At 48.6% G+C, this 14,412-nt stretch overlaps 1 protein-coding gene across 1 annotated transcript in view; it reads left to right on the top strand.

Moving 5' to 3' along the window:
* IGF1R (insulin like growth factor 1 receptor) overlaps nucleotides 1-8,894 on the top strand; it is a 255,643-nt gene extending 246,749 nt beyond the window's left edge. The window contains exon 20 of the mRNA XM_008055345.2: nucleotides 8,144-8,894. Coding sequence (XP_008053536.2) covers nucleotides 8,144-8,525 — 382 coding nt within the window. The 3' untranslated portion in view covers nucleotides 8,526-8,894. The remainder of the gene's footprint in view (nucleotides 1-8,143) is intronic.
* The last annotated feature ends 5,518 nt before the right edge of the window (nucleotides 8,895-14,412 follow it).

Below are 14,412 nucleotides of genomic sequence, written 5' to 3' on the forward strand. Positions count from 1 at the left end.
CAGCAGGTCAAGGCTGCAGTGGCTGGGAGCGGCCACTGCGTTCCAGTCTGGGCGACAGAGTGAGACTCCAACTCAAAAAACAAACAAAAACAAAAAGGAAAAGAAAAAACAGCAACTTAACACTTATTACTCTGAAGGCAGATTTGAGAACCTTTCCCCCACATCTGGCAGGCCTGAGAGGACTGCATTAGTGGGCATGCACAGAACTCAGTGGTCAGGAATCCTTCATGCACCAAGCAGGGTAACTTTATTCAGTGTATAGCACTCTGCCACCACATTGGTGCCTCCCAATCCTCACCCAACATTTCTTCTCTGTCAAGTTTTTCTAAGAGTTGTAAATCATCTAGGTAACATGCTCTCTAGAGCTTCAGCCCCATGACCAGCATGGACCCAGAGCGTGGTTGAGCTGACATGCTGCAGACAGAGGCCTAGGCACACCGAGCTGTGGGTACTGGTAGAATTGTCTCCTCGCCCCACTCCTTTTGAAAGAGCACCTCGCAGCTTTTATTCCCTGAGCTTTGTTGGATAACGAGAAACTACTCCTGGTGGCTCACAAGCCTCCCTGCTCAGCACTCCCTGGAGAAACCCCCCTTTCTGATGGAGGACTTGCTCTGCTATCCACTGACGGGGCTGTTTTGTGGCTTAGTGGACGCTGGAGCTGCTGATAAGGGAGGCCTCAGTGTCCTTCCTGGAGTGAGCCTGAGGAGGATGTGAAGGTGTTCTGGTCTGGTCGTCAAGTACACAACAGGTAGAGGTTGGGAGCAGTGGCTTTGTTTTTGACATATACATTAAGGCAGGGTTCAGAGAGTCTTCTGGATCCCAACAGGTGAACATGAAGGTAGGTTCCTCCTAGTATCTTAAGATCAGTTCAGATTTCCAGAAATGCTTTCTTGGGACAAGTTCAGTTTCACTTTGGGGAAGGATCCTGAGAAATTGGTGGTCTGTCTTTATGTCTACATGAAAGATACCCAGGTCTGCCCACCTACCCATCCTCCCTGCCTCGAGCAAGCACAGACTTAGACTGGGCCCAGCAGTGGTGTGGAGATTTACAAATATGAGATGTATGTCAAGCAGACACGAGGGAAGGGGACCCCAGCAATCATGAAAACTTTGTTCGTTCGGCTTCTTATGGTGTCTGTGGGCAAGAAATCCAGGCACAGGTGTGCCAGTTCCTCTGCTCAGAGTCCCAGGAGGCTGAAATCAAGGTGTTAGCAGGGCTGCGGTTTCATGTAAGGCTCAGAGCCATCTTCCAGCCTCCTTCAGGCCATTGGCAGGATTTTGCAGTTGCAGGACTGAGGTCCCAAAATCTTGACAGCTGTTGACTGGGGCCCGTTTTCCACTCCTGGAGGCCAGGACCACTTGCAGTCCTGGTTATATGCCCCTTCCACAGCCCCTCTCACAACAGAGCAGCTTATCCCTTCAAAGCCCACGAGAGAATCTCTATTGCTTTTGCTGATTTTTACCTAATTTAAGTTGGATCCACCAGGATAATCTCTCCTTTTTGAGTAATTCAAAGTCACCTGATTAGAAGCCTAATTAAGGGAGTGAAATATCTTATCACATACACAATTCCCACCCATGCTCAAATGAGGGAATTTTATAGGGCATTTACACCAGGGGCAGGAATCTTGGGGGTCATCTTAGAATTCCATCGTCTCAAAAGCCATTGTCCTTATCAAACAACCAAAGTTTTGTTTTTATTTCAAAACACTTTGAGTGTCACTCCCAAGACTGAATCCCTAAGCCCCATGTAGAGATGGTGGGCCCCTGAAAGCCATGGGGGTGGGGAAGACTCAGTGCAGCACCCCCTGCTTCAGAGTATATTCACAGGGCATACTGCTCACTAGCTGCCACCTTGAGCGTTTCTTCAGCTGAAGCATGTCCTGCCTCATGGACACCTTGCTAGACTTAAGAAAGGCAACTGCAGGAAGGATGCCAGTGAAAGCGTCATCTTTGCAATGGCTTAGGTAGGGGTTCCCATTGTCCCGTCTTGGCAGGGCGAGCACTAGGAAGTCAGCCACTGTCTTGGGCCTGGGCATAGTCCTGGGCCAGTAGGGGAGGCTCTGCTTCTCAGAAGGCAGCACATGTGCACGGAGGGGCACTTGGTTTCCTGGCTCCCTCGTCAAAGAGATTTCCCAGGATGGTCCCTTCAGAGCTCCACAATCCAAAGTTGGAAGAAACTGGAAAGGCTTTTTGGTATGTTTTCTTGCCCTGCATAGAAATTCTCCCTCTCCCTACCTGTTTTAGTGTCTTATTGTAGTATACCAAGTTACCTAAAACCTAATAGTTGAAAAAAATAAGCATTTTTATTTTGCAGAGGTTTCTGAAGGCGAGGAGTCCTGGAGCAACCTGGCTGACTGGCTCTGGCTCAGAATCTCACATAAGGTTGCGGTCTAGCTGTCAGCCTGGGCTGCGGTCATCTGAGGGCTTGCCTAGGCCGAGTGAGTCCGCTCCCAAGGCATTGGGTGCGCATGTATGGCTGTGCCCCACATGACACCTCTGTTTGTAAGTGGGCCTCCCCGTTGCTCTGTTCCTGTGTCCCCAGGACATGCAGCTGGCTTCCCCTAAAGCAGAGCTTGGCAAACTTTCTCTAAAAGGCCAGCTAGTAAATATTTTTGGCTCTGTGGGCTAGTGCAGTCTCAACTGCAACTATTCCACTCCACTGCTGTAAAGCAAAAGCAGCCATAGGTATCAGATAAACAAGTGTGGCTGTACTCCAATAAAACTTTATTTTTGGGGACTGAAATTTGAATTGCACATAATCTCATGTTGTCACAAAATATTCTTACTTTGAGTTTTTTTCAACCGTTTACAAATGTGAAAGCCATTCTTAGCTCATAGATGTCCCAGCATCAGGCAGCAGGCCAGCTTTTGCCCACAGGTGCATAGTTTGTCTGCCCTGCGTGGAGGAAATGATCCAGGACCAGAGTAGAAGCTGTGACATCCTTTCTGACCCAAACTCAGAAGTCACACCCTGAGGTTTCCACAGTATCTTCTAAGTCACGTGCTGTGGAAGGCAATCACATGGGACCCTAGGTACCAGGAGGGAGAGGACCATCAGGGGTCTTGGGGCTACCACCCCTATACTCCCAGTAGCCCTCACAGACATCTGTCTGCTATCTACCTTGAACAGTGCAGCTGCTTTGTTCTTACCAGCATAAGAAAATCTTCTTTTAGAGTCAAAATATAAGTAATGTTTGAAGACCGATGCCCACTGAATTTGCATAAAGGTATATGGTGACAGGATCGAGGCTGATCCTAGAGTCAGTGGTGTTTCAGCAAGCTTCAGAGCAGCTCATGAAAGCATGTGTGAGTGTTGTTCCTGTGGTTTGGGCTGTGGGGGAGAGAGGTATTGTTTTTGTGCTTTCTCTGACTCGGGTAATCGTTTGTCTGTGAGAAACATGTGGGCCTCTTCAAGCTGATCCACCTCCAGATGACTGGAGTTCTAATATTAATTTAAGATGCCTGAGAGGCAGCCCACCTGCCATGGGAAAAGCAGTGTACTTCCTGTTCCCAGCATAGAGTGACAAGGAAATTAGCACAGAGAGGTTACTCTTGGACATTGAATGCTTAATTCAGGAGGTTTTTCTGCTTTGCCATACAGAGCCACCTTGGCAAATCTTTCTCCCTTCTAAGAAAAGAGAAAAATGAAAGGAAGCAAGTTGGTTTCACAGGGAGTGTCTGTGTTGTCCTGAATTTACTGAAGAGCTTACACGAGGAAGAAGGTTCTGAGAGAGCATTTCTTCTGTTAAAAGAAGTGAAAGAATGAACTCTGTCCCCTAGGAGAGGAAAGTCACAGAGCCCTTAGGAGTTGCCTGAAACCTCTATCGAGTCCCAGGTGGGAGGGAAAGTGCTTGAGTTGTGCGATTCTGAGGTTTGAAAAGGCACTGTTTGGTGACAGTGGGAGACAGGGTTTGTGGTGGCTGCTGGTGGCCTTCAGCTGGGCATTAGAAAGTAGACAGCCAGGTGCGGTGACTCAAGCCTGTAATCCCAGCACTTTGGGAGGCCGAGGCGAGAGGATTGCCTGAGCCCACGGGTTCGAGACCAGCCTGGGCAACATGGTGAGACCTCATCTCTACAATAAATCAAAAAATTAGCCAGGCATGGTAGTGTGTGCCTGTAGTTCCAACTACATGGAAGACTGAGGCGGAAAGATTGCTAGGACCCAGCAGGTCTACGCTGGGGTGGCCGTGAGTGTGCCACTATACTCCAGCCTGGGTGACAGAGTAGGACTCCAACTCAAAAAAAGAAAAAATAAGTAGCCACATCCCCATCCCTTAGTATTGCAGAGTGTTCTGGTTTAAGAGGAAGGACTCCATCGTCCAAGCCACAGGGTTTTCAGGGCTGTGAGTTTCAACGCCATGACTCAGTTTGAATTAATTTAGCATGTATCATAAAATCAGATTTAGGTTGTGGTTCCCACCGAGTCCATATTTTAAATTGATGATGAAGCCCCTGCTCCACCCCCTCTTGCACTCAGATCTTGGTACTTACACCACAAACGTTGAGCCTCTCCAGGTGCCTGCTAACTGCTGGAGTCACAGAGATGAGCCAGGCGTGGTCCTAGGGTGTGTGAAGCGTGGTGACGTAAAGACCTGGCTCTGGTGCTGCAGGAGAAGGGCCAGGGCAGAGGTGTGAACTCAGCCATAAAATCTCAGGCACAGAAACATTTGTTCTGCTGCTAACATTTTACAACCTCATGTGTCGAGGCTGTTGCCAGAGAATTCTTCAGTGTGCAGGATTCAGGAAGGAATCTGAACTCTTTAGCCTGGAGAGTCAACAGCTCATAGATGAATCTGAAACAAAGTCAGTGGAATCTGATTGTTTTTGCAGTTTTCAGAGTTTTTCCCATTGCTGGGAACCCTGTGCTGGTTTTGCGGGAATCGAGCATTTGGGTAGGATCCAGGCAGGCAGGAAGGGTCACTGCTGCCCAGTTATCTGGCGATGAGCCCCATGGCGCAAAAGCCAGGCTCTGCTATGGCCACTCCTGGCTGAGAGGCAGTTCTTGAGACACCTCTGCTATTTAGGGCTGCCAGGAGTAGGGCACACTTAGCCTTGCAGGTCCTCCAGGAATCGGGTCTCTCTGTCATGACAGTCATCACAGGGGCAGCAGCAGACATGGTGGGAGCTTGGGTGCACCTGGGCTTGTGGACATCCCACACAGGTCACAGCCTGTCCAGTTCAGGATGTTGGGGTTGAGCATAGGGTGGGAATACAGAGACACCTCCATGTGCTTACACTCTGACCATCGTCACCCACACCCAGCCTCCTGACAGTCACCCAGGTTCCTGGAGGCACAAGTAGCTCCCAGGAAGCTGCCTCCCAGCAGGGTAGAAGTTCCATTTGAGTCCTGCCTCTATCCCAGGGGAAGGGCTGGGTGTGTGCCCCCAGTAGGGGGGAGCATTCAGTAAAGGGCAGCTCCGGACTCACCAGAGCTGACCCGTGGCAAAAAAAAAAAATGTGCTTTTTATCAGCTCATAAATCCTTCTAGAGTCTCCTGGAGAGTTTTCTTGTGGAAACAGTGTAAACAAGGTCTTGAATCCCACAGAGTAAAAAAGACTTCCTTTTATGGGCAGCACTGGAAGGGCTGTGACTCTGGAATGGTTTAAAAGAGGCGTCACATGGCTTGTTTGTGCTGATGTCACCGTATTACTGCCCTGCCGGTGGCACCTCCTCAGCCCCCAGCCATGGGGCACAGAGCCAGGTACATCTCATGTTCTTGGCCCTGGCTAAGCTTCTATTCAGGGTAAGTCAGTCGGTCAGAGAGGAATTGCAGCCCTGCCGTCGAGATGCATTTCATGTACTTATGGCCCACGTTAGTTTTTCCCCCTATCTTTGCTCTTAGGAAGTGCTGGAGCATGGGAAGACAGGCTTGCTTGCCACCTGACCGGAGGAGAGGACACAACAAACTGACTGTCAATCGATCAGTGCAGACCAACCCCACAACATCTGTGCCTGTACAGTGAACAGGCAGGGAGGGTCTCCTGGCAGGACAACAGTTACTCTTGTTTAGGTTAAGAGAAAATTATTTTTCCAAGGTCATCGGTGATCAAAGTGTAGCCATACTGCTTTATAGAGAACTTTATCCCAGCTCCACCCCCATGTGTTATATGATCTTGGACAAATGACTTATTCTCTTGGTGCTCCTGTTTCCCCATCTGTAAAATGGGATGTGTTATATAATCAGTAGCACCTACTTCACAGACTTGCGAGGACGAAAGTCGTTCACACACATGAATCTCACTGCCTGACACCTAGTGTGCACTGCCACGACAGCAATGCCACGTTAGCGTCAAATCCGGGAATTACTGTGACCTCTGTGCAAGTGGGTTAGTGAGAAGGGAGAAAGTCTAGTCAACCTTCAGATTTTGTCCAATTCCTTCCCAGCAGAGCAGGGATCAGAAGCTTTTTTTGTAAATGGTCACACAGTGAAATACTTCAGGCTTGCAGGCCTCACTGTCTGTGTTCTAACTACTCACCTGACAGTTGTAGCTTAAAAGCAGCCACAGATGCTATGCAGACGAAGGGGCATGGTTCTCTGCCAATACAACTCCATGTGCAGAATCAGGCAGCCTGCTAGACTTGGCCCTGCTGTAATTTGCTGAACCCTCGACCTCTAGAACATTGGATTCCGGAGGGACTCCCTCTCACCCAGGCCCACTGTCCCTCAGGGTTGCATACCCTCCACCTGACTTGACCTGACGTCCTAAGGAGGCTGGCTGGGTGAACACAGGAGCCTTCTCTTCGCAGTGCAGCTTTCGTGCCCAGAGGAATTCTGTTATATCAGGGATCTCCCCTTGAAATTTTCCCTGGGGCCACATGTAAGCAGGTGGTCTTTTGGACAAGTGGTCTGCATAACAGAAGACTAGATGTCAATTTGGGGTGCTTTGATCTTCCTAGATAGGGGAGTTCCATTTGACCATTTTTATTGAAAAGCATCTCTTTAGCCAGAATTTTTTTTTTTTAACCAGAATTTTAAAACAAAGCAAAGAATAGAATTTCCCAGTGAGAACAGAGGTAGAAAGGAAGGCATTTTGGCTTCATGCTTAGATGAGAGATAGCCGCTGGTCACTCACACCTCAGAACCAGGGCCAGCCCTGCTCTGTGGCCAGCCTGCACCTTTCTCTTTGCCCCAAAGGTCTACTTAGCTGAATCTCTCTGCATCTGGAAGCTTATCAAACCCCAGGCCAATCCTGGGTCAGGACAACTGACTGCACCAACAGTAGAGTTCCTCCTTTCTTGTGTGTGGACGTCTTCTCTCCTAGGGTCCCAGTCCTTGGTCAGGAAGACTTCCCCTAGCCCATGTGACACTGAAGGCCTCACAGAGGTTTGCAGCCCAAGTGACACCATGGCCCAGCTATTGTGCCTGGGGTGTAGCAGGGACACCACCGTTCTCTGCCTGTCCCTTGCTGGTGGAGGAGACTCTTGCCCCGGGCTCTCTCTCTCACTGGCTTGTTGGAAGCTGGCTTCAGATCCCTGAGCCTGTCACTTGGTCCATCATTGCCTGTATCACAGGCCAAGCTCTGCTTTTGTGGGGCACACAGCAAGCAGATGCACAACTGAGATGGAAAACTCAGCACACACAACTCTTCTGTCATGCAGTCCTGTGCCCCACATGGCTTCCTTCCCTAGGTCCATGGCCAGAAGCAGCCATGCACCAGCAGAAGGCTTAAAAACAGCACAGGGTGGGGCTCAGAGACAGGTTGCTGTTGGGGAAGCTGTGCTCACTCATCAGCCTTATCAGTGCGAAGCCAGGGTATTCTCATTCTGGAGACGATGTTTCATTGGTGCCTGCATGAGGTGCCTCAGATAGAAAACTAGTTATTTTTATTTCTTAGCAATGTCACCGTAAGTAATACCTGTAATGATGGATTCTGTGTGTCCTTCTCAGAAAGGAGAGTTCAGATTTGTACTGTGGTGATTCCTGAGTTCTGGGTGAAGTAAATGGAGCAGTGGAAGGTCAGACAGGAAAAGCTGAAGGCTACTTGGGCATCCAGGCAGAAAGCCTTAGAGGGGTAGCAGGCCTGTTTTCAGTGCTCCTGCCATATGTGTGTAATGGGAAATCACAGCCAGTGGCCCTCGAGGCTCCCTGGCCACACACATGCTCCCAGTGTGGGCCCATCTCTGTCTGTCTTGGCTGCAGGTTTGAGCTGATGCGCATGTGCTGGCAGTACAACCCCAAGATGAGACCCTCCTTCCTAGAGATCATCAGCAGCATTAAAGACGAGATGGAGCCCGGCTTTCGAGAGGTCTCCTTCTACTACAGTGAAGAGAACAAGCCGCCCGAGCCGGAGGAGCTGGACCTGGAGCCAGAGAACATGGAGAGCGTCCCCCTGGACCCCTCGGCCTCCTCGTCCTCCCTGCCACTGCCCGACAGACACTCAGGACACAAGGCCGAGAATGGCCCAGGCCCTGGCGTGCTGGTCCTCCGAGCCAGCTTCGATGAGAGACAGCCTTACGCGCACATGAACGGGGGCCGCAAGAACGAGAGGGCCTTGCCGCTGCCCCAGTCTTCAACCTGCTGATCCGTGGATCCCAAGACCTGTGCAAACAGTAACGTGTGCACGCTCCGCGGCGGGGTGGGGGGAGAGAGGAAGTTTTAACAATCTATTCACAAGCCTCCTGTACCTCAGTGGATCTTCAGAACTGCCATTGCTGCCCACGGGAGACAGCTTTTCTGCAGTAAACACATTTGGGATGTTCCTTTTTTTCAATATGCAAGCAGCTTTTTATTTCCCTACCCAAACCCTTAACTGACATGGGCCTTTGAGAACCTTAATGACAACACTTAATAGCAACAGAACACTTGAGAATCGAGTTCTGCAATCCCTTTTCCTGTTCCTGTCTCCCTCTACTCTCTTCCTCTCTCTCTCTCTCTCTCTCTCTGTCTCTCTGTCTCTGTGTCTCTCTCTCTCTCTCTCTCTCTCTCTCTCTCTCTCTCTCTCACGCTCACTTTTCTCTTTTTTTCTGCTTCATAATGGAAAAATCCACAGGCCCAGCTGGGAAAGCCTTTTTTTAATCAGTTTGAGGAAATGGCTGTCCCTGTGGCCCCACATGACCCCTGTATACACCTGCCTGACACCGTAGGTCTTTACAAAAAAAAAAAAAACATGTTGAGACAGAAGTTTTTAACTACATCTTTAACCTTTTTAGGGACATACAAAATTTTAAAAGGGCCATCTTTCATCCAAGGTTGTTACTATTTTAACGCTGCCAAATTTTGCCAAAATCCTGAACTTTCTCCCTCACAATCCCTGCACTGATTTCCTTATGTCCAGAGGCATGGGGTGAGCATGGTATCTAGTTACCCCGTTTAAGAGACATGTTGGTGACGCACTCCATCTGACTTCCCCTGCTGTTCTTTCAAGTCCACTTTCCCACAGGTCTAATTGCTTTTGACTAGGTTATTATTTGAGGGAACTGGACACCATGGGACTTTCTCTCAGTGAAGATGGGGAAAAGCTAACGGGCTTCCCCACCTCCCCACCCCCATCCCAGGCCCCTAAGAATTCTGGAGGAAACGGGCCCTGAAGCTACCTGGAGGACAGGCTTTGAGTCAAGGTCCACATGCCCGGCTCCTCTCCCAGCCCAGGCCCTCAAGGACTCAGATGGGAAGGGGTTTCCAGGGACTCAGCCCATCCGTTTATGCAGGTTTGCAAGGAAAGAAATTCAAACACCACAACAGCAGTAAGAAGAAAAGCAGTAAATGGATTCAAGCATTCTAAGCTTTGTTGCCATTTTCTCTGTTCCTAGGACTTCTTCATGGGTCTTACAGTTCTATGTTAGACCATGAAACATTTGCATACACATCGTCTTTAATGTCACTTTTATAACTTTTTTACGGTTCAGATATTCATCTATACGTCTGTACAGAAAAAAAAAAGCTGCTATTTTTTTTGTTCTTGATCTTTGTGGATTTAATCTATGAAAACCTTCAGGTCCACCCTCTTCCCTTTCTGCTCACTCCAAGAAACTTCTTATGCTTTGTACTAGAGTGCGTGACTTCTTCCTCTTTTCCCAGTAATTGATACTTCTACACAACATAATTTGCCATGAACTGTTTGATGCCTTTTTATAAATACATCCTCCTTTCCCCACTTCCACCCACCCAACTAGTTGTTTTCTAACCCGTAGGTTCTGTGGGCACGAGGCTGGCGAGGGAATGAGGCGGAAATAAGGCTGGGCATCCGCCTTGAGAGGGCCGTGCTCCCCTCCCCTTGGCCCGCCCTCACAGCGTTGGAGTCTGTTACAGTGCAAGACATGATACAAACTCAGGTCTGAAAAAAAAAAAGGTTAAATATTTCACCCGTCCTTGTTCAGTGTTTATACTCACCATTGTGGAGAAGTCTCACCTTCTCTTTCCCTTGTCTTTGTTTAGGTTGTGACACACATATATATATTTTTTTAATTCTTGGGTACAACAGCAGTTTTAACTGCATACACTAAGCATTTGGATTACCATTTTTGTTAATGGATATTTAATCCTTTCATCCCACAAAAAACAGCTACTGAGTCCAAGGGTGCAGCAGAGCGTGGTTCGGCAAGCCCCGCTGTGGCCTTCTGCCACCACCCTCACCAGACCAACCTACCTGTCTTTGGAACCAGAACATCCCAAGGGACCTCCTTCGCCCTGGTGGGGAGCAGGACCCTGGGACCCAAGGCGGCTCAGGGATGGCATCCTGGGGTGTGCACAGGCCACTGCTAGGTCTACCGGCTGGAGTGCCAGGTTGGGGCAGCGTGGACACTGTGGTGACCCAAGAACCCCTTTGCTCCCTCCCGGGGAGCTGGGCTGTGGTGATGACCTGCTTTTCCTCAGCCAGAAATCCAGGTCCCTTGAGGCCCAGGGGTCTTGTTTTGTTTCTATCTTAGCACTTCTCACCAGAGTGATGACAGCACAAGAGAGTTGCTTCTGGGGTGGAAATGTTTAAGTTACAAATTAGAATAAGCTAAGATATGATGATTGCTAGTTGTGACTGGAGATTAAATACAGAAAAGAAAGTTCGTAGTGCTTTTTTGCTTGTCAGCAGTTTCAGTCTCACCACTTTCTCTAGCCTCTAGCCCATAGTGGTTTCCCTTAAAAAAAATAAGAAAAAGAAAAAAGTTAAAAAGATATATGTAGTTTTCTTTTAATTTATTTTGTGATACCAGTTTCAATCACTGTAGAGAAGCCCCATTATGAATTTAAATTCTGAGGAAAGGGTTTGTGTGTGTGTGTCTGTGTGTGTGTGTGTGGGTGTGTGTGTGTGTGTGTGTGTGTGTGTGTGTGTGTGTGTGAGAGAGAAAGACGGGACAGTTTTTGTTTTTTGGTTTTTTTTTTTTCCCGAACATTTATCTACCTCACTCTTATTTTTTATATGTGTATATAGAAAAAAGAATACATCTCACATTTCTCAGCACCTGACAGTAGGCCATCAATACTGGTAACCTCATCCATGCCACAGGCTACACACCCAGGTGACACAGGGAGAGGCCAGGCTGTATTCCGGGGTCAAAGCAACACTAACTCACCTCTCCACTCATTTCAGACAGCTTGCCTTCTTCTGAGATGTCTCACTTCGTGTTGCTTTTATTCCTTCCCCCTCAACTTGGTTTCCACCAAGATGGCAGGATTTTCCTCCTCCCAGCCCAGCAGCCCCATGAGGCTGAGGCGGGAACAGAGTACACCTGGGCTGTGGGGAAGGGACCTGGCTGTCATTGGCTGGTTGTCGTCGGAGGATATCTACCTTATGCAGATTGAATGACCAATAGATTTCATCCTTGAGCAGCTGTTACCCCGGTGTTGAGGACAGGAAGGTGCCTAGGGTGGCCAACAGGTCTCTGTGAAAATTCCGCATGTAAATGTGCGGTACGTTGGATTTGCTCCTCCTGGCTATGCCTCTTGTGGCCCTGTGCTAGGCTGATGCCAAGGCAGGGACGTGCCACCACATCAGCAGCTGGAGAGCAGGGTCCATCTGGCCCCTGCTGCAGAATGCAGTGGTTCTGATGTACCAGCCAATCCCAGATAAATCGTGCGTGGGAGCAAAGTGCCCTCTCCCTCCAGACTCTCAACTTCACCCTTACTTCCTCCTCCCCCAGGGTCAAAAGTACCAAACCTTCGGGCTGGAAAGGCCAGTGATCAGCTTGAGCCTCCTCTGTGGGGTTGCACCTCCCACCAGGGCTGTGCCTCCGTGTTTCCCTGGTCCTGCTGCTCACAGAGGTGGCCAACTTCCCACTCCCGGCAGCTGCTCTTACAGGCACTGGTGACTTAGCTGGGACATGTGGTGGGTGGTTCCCCCACACATGGACGGCTCCTGTGCAGTTCCAGTGCTGAGTGAAGCTCAGGAGCCTTTTCCCTCCCGCAAGAGTACTACCCTTCTGTCCCAAGTCCCCGGGGAGCTTACATTCATTGAGGAGTAGCATTTGATCAGGGTTTTCTTCTTGCACACTCTAGGTGACCCCTTGGAATAGTGGCCTCTCCTCTCTTTTGCACATACATACCGGTTTCCACAACTGGAGTTCTACAGATCATTCAGCTGGTTATAAGGGTTTTGTTTAAACTGTCCGAGTTGTTGGTGTCATTTTTGTTTTGTGTAGGTGGTTTTTCTTTAAGTAGAAAGAAAACACTAACAGTGTAGTGCCCATCATAACAAATGCTTCAGAAGCACTTCAATAAAAGAGAAAATTTTGCTTGTGTGATGGTGCAGTCATTTTACTGGACCAACCCACCCACCTTGACTATGCCAAGGCATCATCTATCCACAGTTCAAGCCTAATTTCATGCTGACTTCCCCACCTCCTCTTGATTTTTCTCTTTTGTGTGTTCCAAATAATCTTACCAAGCTGAGTTGTGGCATTTTCCATGCAACCTCCTTCTGAGAGCAGCTCACACTGCTTAAAGTAACGTGAACCACTGAGACACGTCATTGAATTGATGTGAGCATTAAGACATTCTCACACACAGCCCTTCCCTGAGGCAGCAGGAGCTGGTGTGTTCTGGAGACGTTGAACTTCAGCTGTGCGAGACCCAGACCACCCCAGGTCCCTATGGGATGTCATGACGTTTGACATACAGTTGGAACAAGCCTCCTCCTTGGAAGATGGAAGACCATGTTCGTGGCTGACACTGGCCTCTCCTTCCAGCCCGTTTCTTACGACATGGAACGTTTCAATGGTAGGAAAAGTGACTTTGTAAAATAGAAGAGTGCTCACTGTGGAACTACCAAATGGCAGAATGCTCGGTGTAAAGGGGTGTGTTTTGGTTGGGATAACAGGTTTGCAAACCAAGTATGGCACCAAATTCTAGGCCAGTTTGTTCCACGGAAGTCTCTTCCTCGGCAGCCCACCTCTGCTGGCAGGTGGCTGTGCGGGAAGCTGGTGGCTGCTGTGGCAGTCACACTGAGCTCAGATGGGTGAGAAGGCTAGGATGCTCGTCCAAGGTCCTCAGCTGTCACTGTTGGGTCCTCCCGGGGTGACGAGACGGAGTTGATGGCAACTCTCTTCCAAAATGTAGGTGCCCTCCAGGTGACAGTAACCCACTGTGGTATGCCTTGGCCCATTCCAGCAGTCCCAGTAATGCATTTAAGGTTTGGGGTTTGTTCTTTTGTTATTCCTTTGTGTTGTCAACTGTCTTTTCATTTCCTGGGCTAAGCAGCATTGGGAGATGTGGACCAGAGAGATCCACTCCTTAAGAACCAGTGATGAAAGTCAAACTTTCTTACTCCACTCTAAAGTAGTCGGTGGTACAAATGAGAACTTCAAGAGAGGATGCTATTTAGACTGAACCTCTGTTGCCAGAGATGCTGGAGATACAGACCTTGGGCAGGCCAGAGGGTTTCGTTTTTGGTCTCCAACTTAGATGACTGGTTGGTCATTTGGAGAAATGAACACTCCTTGATGGTGGAATGATTAGGCAGCAGGAAACCATTATCACAGGGGTCCTAATGTGGAGAGAAGAGCTGTGAGCAGAAAGGAACAGGGCTTGGAAGCAGCGTGGGCGATGTTTTGAACTTGATTTCTGAAGGTATCAGACCACATCAAGGCTCGACAGTCATCCATGGGCATTCGGTTTCAACAGATAAACCTGACATCCTACTCTGGAAACTTATCATGGAGTTAAGTCAGATTGTTCAAGAACGTGAACTATATTTGCACTCGTCAATTGAGTTGTCAGTTTTGGGCATGACTTTAGGATTTTGTTTTATTTTGTTTCTGCAAGAACATAATGATTACTCATTTGTATGTCCACGTTTGTGTGTCCGCATCTTTCTGGTCAGCATTGTTTTAATTAGTCACTCATTAGCATTTTCAATAGGGCTCTTAAGTCCAGTAGATTACGGGTAGTCAGTTGACGAAGATCTGGTTTACAAGAACTAATTAAATGTTTCATTGCATTTTTGTAAGAACATAGAATAATTTTATAAAATGTTTGTAGTT

This window comes from Carlito syrichta, unplaced genomic scaffold (assembly GCF_000164805.1).
Source record: "Carlito syrichta isolate Samal-C Ts95f unplaced genomic scaffold, Tarsius_syrichta-2.0.1 Scaffold301827, whole genome shotgun sequence".
NCBI lineage: Eukaryota > Metazoa > Chordata > Mammalia > Primates > Tarsiidae > Carlito > Carlito syrichta.